Genomic DNA, 22,039 nt, shown 5'->3' with positions numbered 1-22,039 from the left:
CCCCCCTCCAGGGGAGTCACTGAAAGATGCTGTGATTCACAATTAGCCCCTGGATCTCGTCTATGCCTTCCCCCCTCTTGCACTGAACCCGAAGTTACTACAGAAAGCAAGCAGTCTGAAGAGCTCAGACATCCTTGTTTCCCCCTTCTGGGCTCAACGGGTATGGTTCCCCTTCTCGCTTGAAATATCCTCCATGGATACTGGAGCCCACTCAGGATCTCTTTTCTCACCTGTCAGAAATTCAACATCCTAGTCTCTATGCCCTAAAGCTGACTTCCAGTGATAGTAAGACGGTCCAGGCTCGCTTCCCCAGTTTGTGACATTATCTTGGCCTCCCAGAAAGCCTCCACCAAGAAAGCCTACAGAAGCAAATGGAAAAGATTCTCTATATGGACTTCCAAAGAGAATATTGACCATTTCTCAGCTCCTACCTTGGCCATTCTTCTTTTCCCTTACTACTCTTTTTAAGGAAGAGCTAGCTTCTGTACTATTAACTTCAGTTAGCAGCCATTTCCAACTTCCACTGTGAAAAAGAATCCTTTTCTGTGGCAGCTTCCAGATTATTTAAAGCTTTTATGAAGGGATTTTTTTTTCCTTAGACCTTCAGTAAAGGACCCCTCTCCTCCTTGGGATCTCTCGGTGGTCCTCCTGGGATTGACTCAGAAACATTTTGAATGGGTGGACAAATGCGATATGAAATTTCTTTCTTGGAAAACAGTCTTTTTGGAAGCTATTACTTAAGCAAAAAGAATTCCTGAGCTCCAGGCCTCATCAGCTAAGTCCCTGTACATTATTTTCTACAATGATCAGGTGTCTCTATGAAACAACCCTTCCTTTCTACCTAAAGTGGCCATGGACACTAACATTAACCAGTCTATACAATTGCCAGTTTTCTTTCCAAGTTTTACTAATAAGCGCAAATGTATGTCGCACCTTCTTTGATGTTCATAGACAACTATGGTGTTATATCCACAGAACAAAGCAGTACAGGAAGTCTGATCAGCTGTTTGTATCCTTTTCCTTCTAACCGCTTAGGTCAAGCAGTTTCTAAAATTACTCTGGCTAACTGGATTACTGATTGTATTTCACTGATTTCTTTCTCAAAAGGGTATGGTTTTGTCTTGTCCTCCTTGAGCTCACTCCACTAGATTGATGGCTACGTCATCTGCTTTTTCCTCAAGAACTTCCATTGACGACATCTGCACTGCAGCCACTTGGTCAAAGACTTGTACCTTTGTTACACATTACAAATTAGGCATTGTTTCTAGAAGCAGAGCTTCCTTTGGTTCGACAGTGCTCTGGCATGTCCTTCCTTGAGGGCCTCCTGAGAGATGCATAGCTGGGGACTCTGATCCATTCGTGAGGAAGAATGAAAAGGACAACATCAGATTAAGATGCCATAACTTGGCATCTGTGTTATCCATTTTCATTTTTTCTCACCTTCCCTCCAAGCCATCCCCTGGCCTTGTCACTCATTGAAGGATCTTTGGGTGATACGGAAACCATCTTGTTCCTGGTTTGAGCCTCAATATTTCCTTGTCTGTTCTATCTCCATAACACTGTAGGCTGAGGCAGCAAACTCAGTCTGAGGAGTTGGGGATGGAATATGGCATTATGGGTAAAAAGAGGAGCTCAAAATTTGGATCCAAAGTCTTGTAGAGGCTGCCGAGTCGGATCCTAGACCCATTCGTGAGGAAGAATGAAAATGGACAACACAGATGCCAAGTTACGGCAAGTGCATAACACCTCATTCCTAGTCACCATTTGTACAGAATGATGGTTTGAGTCATTTCAGGTATAGCATGTTTTGCGGAAGAAAGGAGACCATTTAATGTAATGTAGTTTCCCCCATTCTTCATTGCTGTAGCTGAAGGCATGTAGGTGAATGTCAATAATGTCTCTGTTCCTTTCAGCCATTCCTGAAAGTTAGTAGATTTTCCTTTGCCAAAAAGGGCTTGACTAACAGCAAAGGATCTTGTTAGAACAGCAGCAAGACACCTAAATTACCAAAGCAAAGCAGAATAAGTGCCGCAGAGTCACTGGTATAAGGTGGTCAGACAGATGAGCTTTGTGCTTCACTGTGCTACTGTAGGTTGACAACCACTGCTGTTCCTGTAGGCCATTATAAGACATGACTACAATGAGGGAATCTTTTGTAGGCATAGCAGTTGTGTTCGGCAGTAGCAGTGGGAGTAGAAAGTAATAACTGTGTTAGGGGACACTGCACTTATTGTACAACTTCCAGAAGCATCATTGACTTGTGTGCAATACTTTTTGTTTGTGTTTGGTGGAGGAATTAATGAGAAGACCATTTACTGAGGTTGTTGGGCACCTCTGAAGGACCACAGTAATCTCTGTTGCTGATAGCAAAACTAAAACTTTGGTAAAGAGTTGTTTGTTTCAGGGCAGTATATTATCTACGAAATGCTGATCCTTATAGATGGTCATAAGCAAACGAGCATTAATCCATCATGAAAGACAACAAGAGTTAGATTTAAGGAGAAAGCAGATTGTCCTGATTCTGATAGTAGTTTTTTTCATTTTTGCTGGCATGTAGATTCTTTTTTTTGGCACTTGGCATTATCAGCAAATAAAGGAAACTGGACCTAAATGTTTGAGAAGGAAATCTAATTTTGTTCTTCTGTTTTGCCCTGTACTTAATAAATGGCTATTTCTTGCATTCATATTAACATTATGTTTTCTGGTACATGGCTGTTTTGTGCATTGATTTTGACAGTTTCATGTTTTCTTTTTCTGTTTTAGCAATTCCTTCAGCTGATTCTAGGAATGTAAATCTTTACTTCTTCGATGTTGTGCAGCAAGCCAATACAATTTTTCATCTCTTTGATAAACAGTTTAATGATCATTTAATGCCATTGATAAGGTACTTTTATTTTTTAATTGATTTTATTTTTTAGGAAAAAAAGTGTAAATTGTGCATGCGACTTGTAGTACAGCAAAGACTGCACGAAAGGCTTGTAGCAATAAATGTGATCAGAAAAAAGGAAAAGTAACAGAATTACAGTTCTAAAAATGTTCTGACTATATTGCGCAAAATGTGTACCTTAAAAAAAAAAAGATTGAGAAACACAAGGACACACCAGGGGCCAGATTCCAAAAGATCTGCTTTCAGTGACTTATTGCGGTGTAAGCTTGCCTTGACTCCAAAAGACTTGCCTTTGGTGCAAGTGACCTGCTTCAGTGTAAAATCTGTCTATAAAGTTGTCAAGACACTGAGGTCGTTTTGCAAAGGACTTGCTTTTGGAAAGTTTTTTTACTCCAGTATAATACCCCCAGCAGTGATAGCTGAATTTTTTTAAATATAATTTTTACCATCTTTTCTACTGACCACCATACCTCCCCTCAGTCATACATGTCCAAGGGAGGTCATCATCTATGCAGCCTTTTTGCTCTTGCCAGCATCCTAGCTTTTTTTTTTTGTTACTCAAATTTTAGCTTTGTTACTCGTAATCCCTCTTAAAACTGGAGACATTTGCAGAAATGGTGATGAATTATACTTAATAAATAATGGCAATAATTAGAGCTATAGACTGCTTTTACTTGAGAAAATGTATATAAATTCACATTCTATTGTGTGTGGTAATATTAGCAAAAAAAGACTAACAAAATGTAAAACTTCATGTATAATGATCAGTGTGGACTTCTGAAAGGAAGGCAAAACTCTGCTTTCATACTGAAGACAGATGTTAATAAAAACAGCAGTGAAGATCATTAATATTAAGTTTAGTCACAGTTAAGTGAGTGGAATGCTCCTGTTTGATATTGGTACATAAGGAGTTTTGTTTTTTGCCAAGTTAGACTTAATACAAGTAGTTCATTTGGCATTTAAAACCAGGGTTAGGTTTCATGGAAAAGTATCACACTCATTTGTGCTGCCATTAGAAAGAAGGTAGGGGTTGTCTTTTCTCCCTTCTTTGTTTCTGCTTTGTTTATAAACTTTGGCAGCTATTGCAAGGAAGTCAGACTTGAAAAGGGGGGTATGTGGTAGATCATGATGAAACAAATATTTCATTGTTTGTGGATGATGTATTGATCTATCTGGCTGAGTCTGAAAGAAATATTTGAGGAGCAATGTCAAATGTTGGTCAAGTCTGATAAAATGTCAGGATATAAGATTAATAAGGTCATATAGAGGGAAATTATGACCCTTCATTGATGATACAGACTTGCCCATACGTATGGAAAGTGGAGTATGTTAAATACTTGGATTTTTTGGCTAATTAGCACAATCCATTGCCAAAAACATAGAGAGATTTAAGGAAAAGGTTAAAGGAATACTTCCATAGATGGAAAATGCTTGTACAGTACATTTCATAGATATTACACTGCCCTTCCTGCAGGCTCTGGCTCACCCATTACCCTCCCCTTCCTTATTTACTGAATCTCTCAGACCTGTTATAACATGCTTAACTAACTCACTTCACCTCAACGCCAAATACATATCCCAGCTGACTTGCACCTAGCTTCCTCTCATTACCACATATACTACTCACTTTCTTACTCCTCTATATTCCCCTTCCATCCCATTAGCCCTTCTAGCTTGTTCCACCTTCGTGTGGAGCATTTGCTTTATATCTGTATAGAGTTGTGCAATATTTGTATATAAGATTTCGATTTGAGTTTAGAACAGTATCCATTTGAGTTTAGTACTATCTGTATCAACATCCTACCTTTATTCCTAGCCTCTAGCTAGGCATTGGTATATCTGTGCATTACTATGTTTTATATTCTATGTATATGGAATGCTTGCTGTAGTATGTATTATTTGCTGTTGTATGTATATTTAGCTGTTCTTCATGTACTCTGATGCTCATTTATTGTTCTGTGGAGCTTTTCTCCCTGGGCCACCGCTGAAAAAAGACCTGTGTCCAGTTGGAATTTCCTGGTAAACAAATGTAAACAAATAAATAAATTAAAATAATTTTTTGGTCTACCTGTCCAAGCATTTCTGGCTGAAATGCCAGGAATTTCTTGAAAGCAAGTAGAAGCAGAATAGAGATTCTTGAATTCATTCATTTTGGTCTAAAATGTATTTCCCTGAATTTTCAGTTACTGCTTATTTCTCATTTTTCAAATTGGTGTGACCTTGGAGTTTGTTATATTAAATGAGCTAATTTTTGAAAATCTTTCAGTGAAGTGAGATTTAGACCAAATGATATAGATTTAATATATTGTATTGGAATGCAGACAACCCTAGGGTGTCTTGGAGTAAGATGATCCTTTCAAAGGAGATGAGTGGCCTGAATGTCCCTGTGCCAGCTATATATTTTGCTGCAGTTTAAGGTGTTATGCTTAATATCTACAATTAAATGTTATGCTTAATATCTACAATTAAATATGACACCAAGTAGAACAGATTGTGTAAGTTAACAGTAGGAAATATAAAATAGTATGGTTGGTGTACCTTTTGGATGTGTGTTAAACGGAGGTGTATGTAATGGCACAGGCTAACACAGTATACTCTACTAGCAAAGGATAAAATTAAACCTTTGGTAGATTTGCCTATTGGAAACAGTAAATTGAATATTGTAGAAGAGATGGGCTTATACATTTGGAAGAATTGGAAGATTTTTTTTTTTTTTTTTTTTACTGGAATGAAGTGAAATGAGAAGCTGTTCTTCGTTTTATTACTTCTGCAGTACCCTTATCTTATGGGTTGAATACTGCCAGGGATTCAATAGCCAACCAGCTTTCAAGGAACCTTCCATGCATCCGAACTGTTAGCTTCAGTTGAGGTGACTAAAAGAAACGTTTGGGTGTGAAGTCCTTCAGAGCATTCCTTCCTGCAGCTGAAGAAAACACTCCTCTGCAGGTTTTCAAGGATTGATGGTCTGCTGAAGCTGTTCTGTTGCTAGGCAGATAAGTTCTTCCCTTTGGGGGGGAAAAAACTTCCACTTTGCTTTTTGTGACCGAAAATTCACCTTTTCTGTAAAGTTGAAGTGTGTGTTAGGCAAAAGTGTTTTTGAATGTTGTAGTTTTTGTTCACTTTTAAATGAGAGCTTTATTTTTTTGTCTTAAAAAGTTGTTAAAACCTAATTTGAATTATGTTTTACGTGGAGAAACTAGTGTTATTTCACTTCTGGGGAGCTGGGGTAAGTGCTTTTTACTGAGTTTTAACATAGAAAAGGTTACTTTTTTTTTTTTTTTTTTTTTTCTGTTACTACTTACCATGGCACATTTTACCATTTCATTGGTTCTACCATCTTCCAACCACAAAAGAAAAAGGATATTATGCAGCGTTCGCCAGCACAGCAGGCTGATGAAATGCCTCAGCTGTGGCTAAAGTTGGTTCCTTGGACCACTCCTCTTTTTGCTTGGCCCTGCTGATATAGTCCCTAGAGCCACCATGGACTGGGGGCCATGAGGTTCCCCTGTGGCTGTTATGCTGTCCTTGACAGGTAAGAGAGAGCTTCTCTTTTTGGTCCTGGGAGAAGGGACAGGAAATGCCACTCTGCTTTTACAGAAGGCTGTGCACATCCTTGGGAGTCTTTTGGTGTCAAAAGTTTGTTTCTTCAGATTTTCCTGTCAAAAAGAAACCAAAAACTTAAACATATGCATTCTCCTGTCTCAGATACCCTGGACAAGAATAATTTATTGAGCTTAGCTCAGGGCTTATGCAGGCTCTTCATAGGAGGTTACTATGCTAATGGCCCTAGAGCCCTTACAAGCCTTACCATATTTATCTCACGTTGCCCCAGTTATGATTCTGTGGTTAGGTGAGTGAAGTTCGCATTAGTAAGGGTCTGTGGTAGTTAATACCGACTTACTCTGTCCAGAAGGGACATGGACACCACCCCAGGAGTGAATTTGCTGTCACCCATCCATTGATCTAGGTTGCATTTGAAGAGGGCTAGGAGGGAGCTTTGTTTCACATGAATTGGAAGCTTGTCCCAGAGAAGTGGCAGTCTCTGGGAGATGTGTCCCTTTCTCCAGCTTGACCTGTTCATGTCAGAGGCTGGGTTAAAATCCCTGGAGCAAGTGACCCTACTGCAGTTTGATTTACGAATGTGTAACATTTCCATCAGGGCCATATCAGAGACTGCCCTGTAAGCCAGGCACAGGTCACCCCTTAGCAACCTGTAGGAGACAGAATACAGTGACAGGGCTTTCAGTCTTTGTGTAAGACTTGTTTTGTGTATCCTGTAATTTCTTGGTGAGAAACCTCTGTGGTCTCTCCAGTTGTTGCAGATGTCTGGTGAGGTACATGCAAAAGGAAGCATTGTCCTCAATTATTGGTCAGATGAGGGCCAAGTATAATGAAATTTAAGTATCCTTGGATCTAGATGTGATGACTTTACTTATAGGATGTGCCACATAGAAGGATTTCCTTAGTGGTGTAGATACATGGTGGTCAAAGTTCAGATTGCTATCAAATTGAGTACCCAGATCACATACCACTGGGTCTACACTTAGGAGGTGCTGTCTGTAATCGGTTCATAGGTAGGTACTAGGCTGTTAGCCGTGGGGCCTATGTAAGCATAGCCAAAAAGGTTCCCTGGCTTTCGCCACCCAAGAAAATTATTTTCCTGTGCCCCTGTCAAGCAGTGCTGCAGAAGTGATCCCCGGGGTGAATGTTCTATTTCCCATCCAGTTGTCAAGATTTTTCTTAGAGGGCCAATGAGGAGCTTTGCTTGACATGAATGGGTAGTTTGTTCCAGAGTATGGAAAGTCTCTGGGACAGGAATCTATCTCTCCAGCATGTTCTGTTTATTGTGGTGACAAGGTTTAGGTCCCTGGTGCATGTGGTTTGGAGAGATTGGGATTTCTTTGTGTAGCATGTCCAACAGCTCTGGGTTTGACATAGCTTTGTATGTTAGGCAGAGATCGCCTCTGAGTAGGCGATATGCGACGGAGTAGAGCTGGAGTTTGTAAAGAGCAGAGATGTCAGCTTTCCCAAAGGGAGTAATAATGCATTTTTTTGCATTTAGCTTTAACTGTGTCTTTCACACTACTCTTTTGTCTGCATTAACCCTGTCTGCAGTGTATTAACATCATTTGAGGACTCAATGATTGCTCCCATTTTGCAATCATTAGCGAGCTTGGTGAGCTACAGGCCATCCAAGTTTGCCTGGACTTCTGAGAAATAAATTCTGAACAGTAAGCAGCCTAGTACAGAACCCTGTGGTACTCCACTGGTGATTAGTCTTTTGCTAGAGGTAAAGTCACTTACTTTGACCATATATTTTCTGTCAGTGAGCCATTTGGATACCCATCTGGTAATGTAGGGTTTAACTGCCAGATGAAAGAGTTTTATTATAGGACCTGAGTGGGGGATTGTGTCAAATACCTTGGCTATGTCAAAATAGGCGGTATGCACTGCCTTTCCCTCGTCCAGGACCTTGGTGACTTCCTTGAAGAAGTCAGCCATGTTTAACAGGCCACACGGTCTACCTTTAATGAATCCAAACTGGGTTGGGTCCAGAGTTTGGAAATTACCTGTGTCCTTGTTAATAATGATTCTTTTCATGGCCTTGCAGATGAGGCTAGTCAAGCTTATGTGCCTATAATTCCCAGAGTCGAGTGATGGTCCCCCTTTATACAGAGGATTACTGTTGTGCTCTATTCCTCTGGTGGTTGTTCTGTCTTTCGGCTTTTCCCGGTTAGGGGTCGCCACAGCGTAACTCCAGTCCGCTAATGATTGGCAGTTGATTTTTACGTACAGAGTTGCCAGCCCTGACGCACAACCTTCAACGAAGGAATGCCCTTTCACGCATGTCTTCACTCAGAAGACGCTGTAGCTTAGAGTCAAACCGAACAGCGTCTTGCTGTGAGGCGACAGTGCTACCGCAGCACCACCACCGCTATGACCTCCAGTTGAAAATGGGTGGTGCCTTCTACAACCAGTTCAGTGCATAGCTGGGGTATTCCTTTTTAGATTTCAGACATAAAGAACGTCTTGAGATTATCATTAGCTAGGTTGGCCATTTTTGCTTTGTAATTAGCTTTGGAGGACTTGACAATCCATCATTTGTTTGTTTATGCTAGAGAGGGATTTCTTCCTCTGCTGAAGCCAGTTCCCTCTTGTTCTTGGATATTAATTTCTTTCTCTTGTTGTATAGCCTGTTTATACCAGGGGTCCACCAGGGTAGCTTATTTTTTTGGCAAGACCTGGTTTTAATCCAGTCGGGTACAGCCAGTTCTATACAACTGCTTAAGTGGTTATACAGGGCATTGGTGTACACCTTTGCATAGGAGTCCATGTTATCTGTGTTTGAGGGGTCTTTGAAACTTCTTATAGCATCACTTAGCAGGAGGTAATTTGTCCTAGAAAAATTCAAACGCATTTTTGAGTTTGATGGAGTGTCTGGTCTTATAATTACATTGAACAAGACTGATTTATCGTCTGATCTTACCAGGGAAGATATCACATGAGGGGGTGAAGTGCTCTCCTATGTTAGTGAATGCTATGTTAAGGACATTTTGGCTTCTTGCAGGTATGCTGACTTGCTGTTCCAGAGCATTTCCATTGGCGAAGTCTAAGAACCTCTGAACCAGCATGTTTGTGGTCATGCATGTTTCCCAGTCGATGGAAGAATAAGTAAAATCACCTATGAGTAAGGTGTTGGACTGTGTGGCAAGTGGCTCCATTAAGTCCAGATATGCAGTATGCTTTTCTTGTTTCATGCTGGGGGACCTATAACTATCTGTGATGTCGTAGGGGGCTTTTCCTGTAGTTAATTGGACATGGAGTAGCTCAAGAGGAGTCTAACTGTTCGACCAGTCTTTTGCGGTATACTTATCTGTAATGAAGATGGATACACTTCTTCTTTTGTTCTTTCACTCTCAGTTTGTGGTCTGTGTGGAAGGCATTGTAGCCCTGCATGGCCAAGGTACTTTCCGCGCCTTTGACCCATATGTTGGTGATTCCACAAATTTCAACATCTTCCAAAGTGGGGAGTGCTTCCAGGAAGTGCAATTACTTGTTTAGACTCCTAGCATTAAACAGTAGTACCTTGATTTTTGTCTAGAGAGGATTTTATTTTGGGAGGTTGGTTATTTTGACACTGTCTAAAAAGGCACAATAAGGGTGGCTAATACCTTTGCCAGTGTATGAAAGCCTAGAGGAGACCGGTGCAGACCATCTCTGGTAAAGCAGCATGGCCTGTCGACCATGACTTCCCAGGCTGACAGATATTGGATCCACTTGGAATGACACCAGAAGCTAAGCCAATTGTTAAAGTCAGTCATTTTTTGTTTGTATTGTGGCGTTATCCTTGAAGAAGGTAAAATGCTGTTTAAGGTTAGGCTTATAATTTTGCTTCTGACAATTGTCTCTCTTCATATAGTCCATTGAGGTACGTCTCAATTCATTCAACCCCCACGTGGATTATGATGGAGTCATACCAGTACTTGTAGTTGAGTGACTTGACAGATCCTGGCAGCTGACAGGCAGCTAAATGTAACCTGCTCCTTATCCAGCCTGGTGAAAAGAGCATCCGTGTGTCTTACAATGAAATCACCTATGACCAGTACATTAGGTTTTATGATCTTACACCTTATGGGCTTATTTGTTGAGACACTGGTGTGTGCTGTGTGTTGTGTTTTTTTTATTTTTGCATTGTGTGTGTAAGTGGTTTCCATTTGGGAGGCCTTTGATCTTTTGGTAGTTTACTTGTGAGTACCTCTGCTTATGTTGGTTTATGTGCCAAGATATTATTTAGTGAGGGAAATATGTGTGTGTGTGTGTGTGTGTGTGTGTGTGTGTGTGTGTGTGTGTGTGTGTGTGCGCGCGCGCGTTTGCGTACTGTCAATCTGTCTTGTAATTTGTCTGATGTGTGTGTGTGCTGACAATCTGTCATGTAATTTGTCTGTATGTGAAAGTCATGTCTCAATTTTCATAGGGCAACTACATCTCTCACTTAAACTATTTGTTTGTTTCAAGAGTAAGTGGTTGTCTGTATACATGAGACAATTGTTACATTGCCTCAGGATGCCTATGTGTATCAGGCTTGCCAGAAGGATGATGGGAAACTACCCATCCATGATAGCAGGCTCTTATGCTATATTTTACTTTGGAAGGGAATGGGTTAATTTGACAGGACTGTGCTGGTAGCACCGAGACTACAACAGGGACCTATACTTTGTGTAGGCTAAGGTTGATCAATAAGCCAGCGCTGCTCACTGCACAACTGAGTTGCTCCTAGAGCAGCAGAAATGCTTGGAAGGGTTTCGCTGACTACTGTTTAGGGAAAAACTGAACTTCTAGGCTTTTGTGTCTGTACATGGGTACTGCTAACTGCCGCTGCACGAACAGCTGCACCATGCAAATGCAAAGCTTAAATACAAGCAAAAAGAAACAAGTTTTAAGCTAACTCGACCTTACCAGCCAATCAGTAAAACAGTTCACTGTACCTATCCAGGCATGCCCAAAGGGCAGTTTCAGGTGTACTCTCCAGTCCAACTGGTGAATCTGGGTATTTTGAGGCAGTTACAACTGCCTCATGTACACAGACAACCCTCTCCTCCTACCACCAAACACTACTACTACATGCGAGAGATGAATTTATACAGCCAAATTGGAGGCTAAGCTCTCTCAACCCCAGACCTCCTCATACAGTCAAGAGGAGAAGGGAAATACTTGCATCACACCACCAGTCTCACATAGACCCATTAAACCAGCACCGGCAAAAAAAACACATAAATACACGAAAACATACTCGGAGGCTCTAAATAAAAATCTGCAAATGCAACAGAGACCTCCGAAGCAGACATCCAAGCAACCTCCACCCCCCCAAAACAAACCATGAAACACATACTTCACAAAACCAGTGTGCCATGCAGTTACAGCCCTTAAGGCAAAATAACATACCCAACACACTAGTAATAGGTGACTCTATAGTCAGGCACACTGACGTCCCACTCACTAGGCTGAATAAGGAGAAGGTTACTGTTAGCTGCCCGTCTGGTGCCAAGATCCACCACATAACACGAGCACTCAGCTCACTCCAGAACAAGTACAAATATGACTCTGTCATTGTCCATGTTGGTGTGAATGACCTGAGCGGTACCTCCCTGGACTACATGAAAAGAGACATGGAAGAGCTCTCTGAACACGTAGCCCAGGCCGGTATGACCCTGACCCTGAGTAGCATCCTGCCCTCACCAAGAATGATACCACGGTATAAAGAAAAATATCAATTTCAACAATTGGCTAAGTTTCTGGTGGTATTCAAAGGGGATCTAGTGTCTGTCTGCCTGGGATGACATGCTCGACAAGCCACGCTGCTTCGCTAGAGATGGCTTGCACCTGTCACCTTTAGGCTTTCGAATACTGGCCAGGGCTCTTGCCACCCCCATAGTGCCTATTTTAGGCAAGGCTCAAAAGACAAACCCACCACCGTAAATAGCACAAGTAACAAAAAAAATGAGAGGTAATGCTACTCACTACCAGAAGTCTAAACATAAAAATGCACGCATTCGAAGCATTCCTCAATATGGAGAAAATCGATATATGTGCAGTAACAGAAACCTGGTTTAAGGTTCCAGAGAGCACCCCAGCACTACCAAGCTACAACTCATACCATACATTTCGGCCACAGAACCCGGACCGAAATACGAAATTCAGGGGCACATCCATATTCATCAAAGATACCCACACCTCCAGGTTAGTGGCGCACAGTACGATGCTTCAGAGATCATACATGTGCAACTAACAATGGGCAAAACTGCAATTCAAATTGTAACTTGCTACAGATCACCCACCATGTCCCAGGACCCCCATTCCACATTTCTGGAAACACTGGGAAAGATAAAGGTCCTGCCAAACACCCTAATATTGGGTGATTTCAGTTGCCCAAACATTAACTGGGAGAACTACTCAAGTATTAACTCCGTTGCCCAACATTTCTTAGAATTTATAAACTCAAATGCCCTGGATCAGCTGGTCAGCACTCCCACCAGAAGTGACAACATATTGGACCTGGTTATCACCAACATGGGTGACCGGTGTTCCACACCGGAGGCCAACCCCTCGCTGGTTAGATCTGACCATAAACAAATCACTCTGGATATCCACATTCCGCCCCCACCCCCGGACAAGGAAACCACCATGAAAAACTTTTCAGAAGCAAACTTCACATTACTTAAGACAGAGGTGGAAAGTTTCAAATAACGCTGTCCAAGCTGCAAAATCCTTTACTAGTGCATTCTACGGGCACCTACAAAAATGCATGGATCGTGCTATCCCAAGCAAAACCAAGACTCACTCCTCCAACAAAAGGAAACCAGTCTGGTGGACCCCTGCCATAAACAAGCTATACAATAGAAGGAGAAAACTAGTACAGAAAAGAGTAAAATCCCAAGAAGGGAAGACATCCGTGATCAGTATCGGCAAGAAACTACGATCCCTCATAAAATCATCCAAGGTGAGCTTCGAAAGAAAAGTTGCCAAGAACTACAAAGATAACCACAAGGCATTCTTTAGCTATGTCAAGAATCTAAGTGGCAATGCTCAGATCTACTCAGAGTTAGTGCAGAATTGCACAAAATACACTGACCCGACCGATATCGCCAACATCCTGGCAGACAGGTTCAGGGCAAACTTAATCACCCTCTCTCCCCCAAAAGGGCCCATAACCATACCAGAAGAATGTAGAGCCCCTGAAATCACAGACACTCAGGTTAAAACAGCCCTCTCCAAAGCCAAAAACACAGCATCAATAGGACTGGGCGTGTCCCAGGCTGCGTCCTTCATGAGCTCAAAGATGAACTAACCCCTCACCTAAACACACTGTTCAAACTCAGCCACTCCACAGGCTATGTACCCATAGAGTGGCACACAGCAACAGTTATTCTGCTCCACAAAGGTGGAGCCACAACAGACCCTGGGAACTATCGCCCTATAAGCCTGACTAGCTTGGTCTGCAAGGTTATGGAGCGCATCATCATGGAACTCATTAACAGAGACATTTGGAACCTCCAAACACTGGACCCTACCCAGTTTGGCTTTAAGGGCAGATCATGCCTCCTAAACCTGGTGGATGACTTTGAGACAATTACCAAGGCTATAGACGAGGGAAAGGTGGTAAACACAGCCTACCTAGACCTCGCAAAGGCCTTCAACACCATTCCCCATTCTGGTATTATGGACAAGCTCACCAGCCTGAACATAAACGCCTACATCACAAGATGGGTTGCCAAATGGCTCACGGACAGAACCCACATGGTGAGAGTTGCGGGAGCTAGGTCCGACTCTAAACCGGTTACAAGTGGCAGTCCCCAGGGCTCAGTCCTAGGACCCCTCCTGTTCGGCATATATTTCTCAGAGGTACAGGCAAGCACAGGAGGACTGTGGCTGACCAAGTTTGCAGACGACTGCAGACTAGGGGCTATAATTGACTCTCTGGCTGACACAGACATCCTTCAAAAGGGTCTCACTGAGACGAATACCTGGTGTCAAAATCATGGCCTCAAGCTAAATGCCAAAAAGTGCATAGTCATCCCCTTTGGAAAAAACAAAGTACCCACAAACTATGACATAGGTGGTAGTCCTCTAAATACGGAAGATGTAATAAGGGATCTGGGGACCCAAGTAGATAGTAATCTCTTCTTTGATAATCACATTGCCAATGTGATTAGAAAATCCTTCTGTGTGGCCCACCTAATCACAAAAGGGTTCCTATCTAGATCAAAAGAGGTCATTGTGCCCCTCTACTCATCACTCATCAGACCCATCACAGAGTACAATGCCCCATTTGGGATGTACCTTACAAGACACCTGCAACAGATGAAAAGACCACAAAAGTACCTCACCAAGAGGATCACTGGCCTCAAACAGATATCCTATGCAGCTCGACTGAAGAAACCCCAGCTGTACTAGGTTGCATACCGCCTACTCAGAGGTGATCTCTGCCTGACGTACAAGGCCATGTCCAACCCAGAATTGATGGACTTGCTCCCCCTAAAGAAAACGATATCCCCTCGAGCCACAAGCTTTAGAGATCTAAACCTCACCACAACAATAAATAGGACGTGCTGGAGGGATAGATTCCTGTCCCAGATACTTCCCATGCTTTGGAACATGATTCCAATCTACATTAGGCAGAGCTCCTCGCTAACACTCTTCAAGAGAAACCTTGAGTGGATGGAAAACAGAAAGTTTACCCCAGGGATCACTTCAGTGGCTCTGCTGGACAGAGGCACAGGGAACTAATCTAAGGGGGTGGCAAAAGTCAACACATTCTGGCTAGGCTTATAAATTCCTTTGGGCAGATAGCCTAGTACCTACCTATGAACTACCAAACAGGAAGGTACACAATAAGCCTCACAACAGCAATCTGCAACTCAGACAGGTTAGATCAGCATAGGTCTGCCACAAGGGGGCAGAAAAACACCTTCTTAATGTAGAATAGTTGGCTTGGTGCCCAGGTGTAACATGACCATTCAAACTGCCTACAACAGCTGTACAACTAACAGATACAGTGTTATACACACTGCAGTTAACTACTTAAAGCAGCAGCAGACAATACAGTTTTTTAAACTGCTAAACTACAGTCACATTATGTAAGAAAAATGCAAAAAGATACTTGGAGCCCTTTTGTGTGCTTCCCAGCTCAAATAGACCAGGTAAATACCTACTGCCACAAGATGAATAACCCCACTCCTCCTAGTGTAAAAGCATAGTAAATGAATGTCCAGAGTGAATTGCTACCTCAAGCAAAAGATACAGAATGCCACCACAAACTTACTTTAAGATATGGATACAGCAGTGTATTTTAAACAGTTTATAGAAATGTCTAACAAATAGATGAATAACTAGTAATGATAAAAAAACACTGGTGATACCAAGGTAAAACCACCAATACTTTAACTATAAACATATAACTGACTAAGTGCTTTCACCCATGTAGGGCATCCTCAGAGTCAGTTTTTCATATCTAATCACAACCTTAAATATGCATTTCAATTAACACTAAAATCAAAAGGTTATTGGTTACAATGAATCTGTCCTTTGAACTTTTGGATTTTAACCCTCAACTGTCATTAGTGTAATTGTTATAAAATCTTTATATGTAAACACCAAATATTCAGTAAATAATTACATGGCCAATATTTCAATATCTAAACTTAAAACATACATTTAAAACATATTAATCAATTAATATAATATATATATATATATATATATATATATATATATATATATATGTATATATATATATATATATATAAATATAAAAAAAATGATAAATACAAAATATGTAGTATAAAAATATACATATATGCACATGTGCCTCGTGCATCTGACTGAAGGTCAAGAATACTCTATTATCTCTGTCTATTAAATACAAGCTGCTTTTTGTTTCAATATATATGCTAGAGATAGGGTGTCGTTAATGCCAGGTGCACTGCTTGTGTCTAATCGAATATGCCGCAAGCATTCCCTGACTTCTAAAATGGCTTTATAGTCACCACCAAATTCCTTAGTGTATAGTCTGTCTATAACAAAAAATAAAAATTTATTGTAGTTAATACAATCTTTGCTGTGGTTATATAATGAATTAGTTAATTTCTTGTTTTTGATGTCCCTATTGTGTTCCATAATTCTTTGTCTCAACTTTCTTGTGGTCATACCAACATAGAAAGCTGGACAAGATAAACAAGTAGCCACATATATAACCATTTTGGTGTTGCAATTGCAATGACCAGGACTCCTCAAAGACCTCTTAAAATTGCCCACTTGAACATATGGGGCATCATTAATGTATTTACGTGCTTTACAGTTACCACATTTAGCCATCCTAGCAGGCCTTTGACAAGTAGGCATAGATGTTCTTTCCAAATGTTCTTTAATATTCAAACCCCTACTGTTGATAAAAAGGGGATACTTTCCGAATGTGTCTTGCATGTCTATGGGAAGTACACTTTGCCATGTCCATTGAATGATGTTTTTAACTTCAATGGCTGTGGTGTTGTGTTGTAAAACCATCCCTGTTTGAACATTCTTCACTTTACATTTGTGAATATTACTATTCTCTACATCCCTTTGGCTGTCTACCAAAATAGGCCTAAAGTCTGTGGCCCTTCTTTCAGTAATATCCTGTTTAGCTGTGGTAAGTAAGTCTGTAGGATAGCCCCGTTGGGCAAACAAGTCAATTAGTACCTCCAGTTCTTCCAAGAATCTATTGTCCTCACTAACTATGCGTGACACCCTAATCGTCTGGCCTTTGGCCACGTTCTTCTTTACATAATAAGGGTGGCATCTGTCATAATGTAAAAATATGTTGCTGTAGGTCTTCTTTCTGAATAACTTGGATTCTATCTTCCCATCTTTGATGTATAATCGTAAATCCAAATAGTCAATGGTGTTTCTGTCTGCTTTGTTGGTGAATTTCAAGAATGTTGTAGTGTTATTCAGGTAACCTATAAAATCGTCCAACTCATCTCGAGTGCTTTTCCAAAGGAACAGTATGTCATCCAAAAATCTTAGATAAATGATCATCTTGGATCTATAGTCAGATGTCAAAACATACTGTTCCTCCCATTCAGCTAATACTGAGTTGGCGTAAATGGGCACACATTTAGCGCCCTTGGCAACCCCAGTGGATTGTTTATAGAATTCACCTTCAAAGCCAATGTAATTTTTTCCAAAACAGTCCGTATCAAATCAACAAGTAGACATCTCTTCACCTAATGTATGTGGCTGTGTTTAGCTAAACTGCTGGCAAACCAGTCTAAACCAGTGTCATGGAGAATCACTGAAAACAAATTTACTATGTCAACGGTGACAAACCAAAATTCCCCTACATTTGTGTCGGATAAGGTCCTGAGGCAAGCCAAACAGTGCCATGAATCTTTTAATATGTGTGGTATGTTGTCAAGAATCTTCTTATTCGTAATGTCTATGAATGCTGCTAATGGTTCTGTTTTTGATCCCCTAGCCGCCACTATCTGTCTAAAAGGGGGATTGATAGTATCTTTGTGAATCTTAGGGATTCCAAATAAACTGGGCATAACTGGATGTTCCACTAGCATATAGTTGTACTCATCATAATTAATTATTCCTTCACAAAGGAGTTCATAAAGTTGCCAGTCAATTTTTGTATATGCCCTCTGAACTTCAAATTTGGAAACCAATTCATAGGTGTTAGTCATGTAAAATACTCTGCATGTTCCAGGAGTAATCGGTGTTCGTCATAATGACTACACCACCCCCTTTGTCTGGTTTCATGACCCTATAAATCATTACTAGATGAAAGTTCTTTTAAACAGAATTCTTTTGCAGGTATTAAGTTTTTATTATTGATGGGTGACTTTTTGTCAATCAGTCTCCTAATCTGGGTAGTACACAAATGTTCAAATGCTAATATCAAAGGGTTGCAAGGTGGTATAAACACACTACTTCTTTTAAGTGTAAAAAATTGTGTCTCTCTATCAATGTAGTGTTTACTACCAAAAAACAACCTTAAATTTAACTGCCTAGTGTACAACTTCAAATTAATAAGTAGTTTACTAATGTCATGTTTAAAACTTGGAACAAACGAAAAACCCTTTTTCATTAAGCTCAAATGACTTTCAGAAATGTCCAAATCAGAATAGTTATAAATGTGAAAAGAAATATCGCCAATTATAGTAGGGCCCTCATTACTGTTGGTGCCCAAAATTTGAGTCAAAGGAGTAGCAAATAGACCAAAAGAGGTGCCTGTTGGTAAATCGCTGTTACCCAATGGGCCATCATTAATATTGGGGGTAGAATCTAAAACTTTCATAAGTTGTAGTTGTTTTGTCTGTGGTGCCAGTTGTTGCTGTTGAAATTGTTCCTCCTCTGTCCCCCACCCCACCAGTTGCTTCCTGACTGGAGCCCCTGTCTTTGGGGCATTCTCTGATCCAAATGGTCCTGCGGCTGGCCCCAATTTCTTAATCGGTCCGAGTGCCTCAGTGGGGGTTGGTTCTCTAAAAAAAACTATTTCTTCTTCAGTATCAATGTGTGTCCCTTCAAAACCACCCACCTCTATTTGAATCGTCTCCCTCCTTGTGTCCCCTTCCCTATTGCCCTCTCTTGTGTTGGGTGAAGGATAGGCCCTCTTCATTTTGTATTCATTGGTGTCTCTTAGAATCTTTTTTTTGTTTTCTCTCCATACTAACTTTTACAAACTTATTGAGATCAATTGTAATCCTCTCAAACCTGTTTCTATTACATTCAAACAGTAAGTCATTCATAATACTTTAAGTATGACTAATTTGTTCTTTAAAATGTTGAGCCTACTAGTATTGTCCCTGATTAGTATTCTCATCAAGTCAAATCCTGTTCTATCAAATAACACTAACATATTGTGATATGCTTCTGAGTCCGTCTCAATTCCCATTGGTATTTTGAAAACCCTGAGGCCTCTAGGGACTTGGTTCGATTCAATAGAATGCTCCAAAAAAACATTGTCCATCTGCAATGATTTGTATTTCCTAGCTAATTTTTCGAACTTTAATAACTGGGAATTGAATGTTCCTAGATCAGGGTTCTGTAGCCTAGATGTTGTGTTACCCAAGACAGGAGGTATTAAAAAATTCTCTATGTCAAATAGTGACATTCCAGGTCTATTGTTACTTTCACCCCCTCCCATTCTATTGGTACTCCCATTGTTGTTGTTCACCCTCAATATAATATTGCTTTCCACCCTCGGTGCATTGGCATTGTACTGTCTTTCTGTAGAAGTCCCTGGTGGTGTGTGCATAGTAAATAGTTCAACCTGTGTACTAGTTAAACTGTCATTTTTGTCATTACTTTTATTAGCCTGTAATAAAGTAATGATTAGTCTAGATAGTTCTAAGTATTGGATCATAAGTTGTTCCATTGTAGACAGTGGAACCTTGTAAATAAAGAAAATATAGAATGTTAAATAATGTTTGATCTCTAAACACCAGACCCTGGTATCAGTGAACTAGTTTGGCGGTAAACAAAAAACAACAGTTTAAACTTGTATCTTTGATTATGTATTCAAAACAGCCACCTTTACTCTAGCAAAAACATTCTTTGAATATAAATAAAACAAAAAATAAAAAATGAAAATAAACACATATAAAATAGTTGTAAAACTAAACAACTAATGTACTATTGTGGTATCCACTTAATCTGAAAGTGTGTATGTTTAAAAAATTAACCACTACAAGCTCTAAAAAAGCAGTAGTCTTTCAAAATGAACCCTAGTGCATCAATCCTTACATCCATTGGTACTACCAATGAAAAGTAGCACTGTATGGTGTAAAGTAAACAAAAATGTCTAGAAACCTTGTATATAGAACACACACTATATCGACAGGCTTAATGTGCATATAAAATTAAAACTAACAAGTCTCAAAAACTTCAAAAACATTTCTATAATATTAAGTCAAACACTGTTCATTCTGACTCCTTTTCCTGTATTCAACAAAAGAATGTCAGACCAAGACTTCGGGCAGATAGCTTAGTACCTACCTATGAACTACCAAACAGGAAAACACACAATAAGCCTCACGACAGCAATCTGCAACTCAGACAGGTTAGATCAGCATATGTCTGCTACAAGGGGGCAGAAAAACACCTTCTTAATGTAGAATAGCTGGTTTGGAGCCCAGGTGTAACATGACCATTCAAACTACCTACAACAGCTGTACAACTAACAGATACAGTGTTATATACACTGCAGCTAACTACTTAAAGCAGCAGCAGGCAATACAGTTTTTTAAACTGCTAAACTACAGTCACATTATATAAGAAAAGTGCAAAAAGATACTTGGAGCCCTTGTGTGTGCAGTAGACCAGGTAAATACGTACTGCCACAAGATGAATAATCCCACTCCTCCTAGTGTAAAAGCATAGTAAATGAATGTCCAGAGTGAATTGCTACCTCAAGCAAAAGATACAAAATGCCACCACAAACTTACTTTAAGATTTGGATACAGCAGTGTACTTTAAACAGTTTATAGAAATGGGATTATTCAGTAAAAGTCTTTGTTTTGTATAAATGAGCCAAGAGCAACTCAATTGTACAGAATTTGTAAAGGTACTAAAACAAGATAAGCTGATTAATAAGCCCTTCAGCCAGTAAAACTATATGCAGAAATATCAGGTGTTTCCTCAACCTAAACAGAACTGGCTACCTCCCAGTGCACTAGATGGAAAGTCCACTGACCTCTTGATGTAAAAACAAGTGCTTCCCAGAATGTAAAAATGCACTATATTCAACAGCTAGCTAGATAATGAATTCAGAGCAAGTAAAACAGTGAAACAGACAATGAGAGGCAAAATGCACATTTTCAGTATAAGCACAAGGAAAGGCAAATAAGATATCAAGAGCAGTGTAGAAAGGGAGGAGCTTTTTAATCTCAATTTAGAGTAGGAGTGGGCAGCTTAACATCACCATGTTCAAAAAGTTCAAAAAGCAGATCAACGAAGCGGGAGGGCGAGTTGGAAAAAGTAGTGAATCACCCATTATTGCTTTAGTTTATGCAGGCTAGAAATCTTTTCAGAAAAAGACAAAGGCACAGAAATTTGCTATGTATTTAAGTATCTTTCAAACAATTTAAAAACACGTGAAATGTGCAGCATAGCGAATCTGATTTAAATGTGTATTTCTCCATAGAACAAAAACTCCAGACCAAGCAGATTTCATAAAACAGAAAACATGGAGCAGGTAAAACAAAAAATCAATTTTATCAGTCACAGAAAAGAAAATATAGGATCTGATGTCAATTTTCATTCTATCCTCAACTGATTGGATTGGATCCAATCCTCTGATCTGACTCGAATGTTACTAAAGCTCATGGCAACCAAAAACTCTCAAGCTTTTCCCTTACCCATAATCCACCAACCCTAAGTTACCTCAGATCTCATTTGCCACTTTCTGTGAAAGACTTGGTTGACCTTGCTCTCGAGCTTTTGAAGATAACAGTATCACTTATCTGAATAATTTTCTGTAGTTTCTAATATTTCGTCTCCCATACCTTCATACAACATCATAATTCTTTGTTACCATAGTTGGTAATTGTACTTTCACTTTGTCTATCATATTGTGCGTACTTCTTGAATTGCTATCATTAGTAATTC

The 22,039-nt window shown here is 40.2% G+C and overlaps 1 protein-coding gene across 1 annotated transcript in view; it reads left to right on the top strand.

Moving 5' to 3' along the window:
- Nucleotides 1–22,039, top strand: part of EXOC5 (exocyst complex component 5) — a gene marked incomplete in the record, with an annotated part of 1,512,951 nt that overhangs the window by 994,926 nt on the left and 495,986 nt on the right. Inside the window, 1 exon segment of the mRNA XM_044074439.1 lies at nt 2,764–2,884. Coding sequence (XP_043930374.1) covers nt 2,764–2,884 — 121 coding nt within the window.

This window comes from Protopterus annectens, chromosome 6.part0 (assembly GCF_019279795.1).
Source record: "Protopterus annectens isolate FY-2018-M chromosome 6.part0, PAN1.0, whole genome shotgun sequence".
NCBI lineage: Eukaryota > Metazoa > Chordata > Ceratodontiformes > Protopteridae > Protopterus > Protopterus annectens.
Note: the sequence above shows the minus strand (reverse complement) of the source record. Positions and strands in the feature narration are given on the sequence as shown.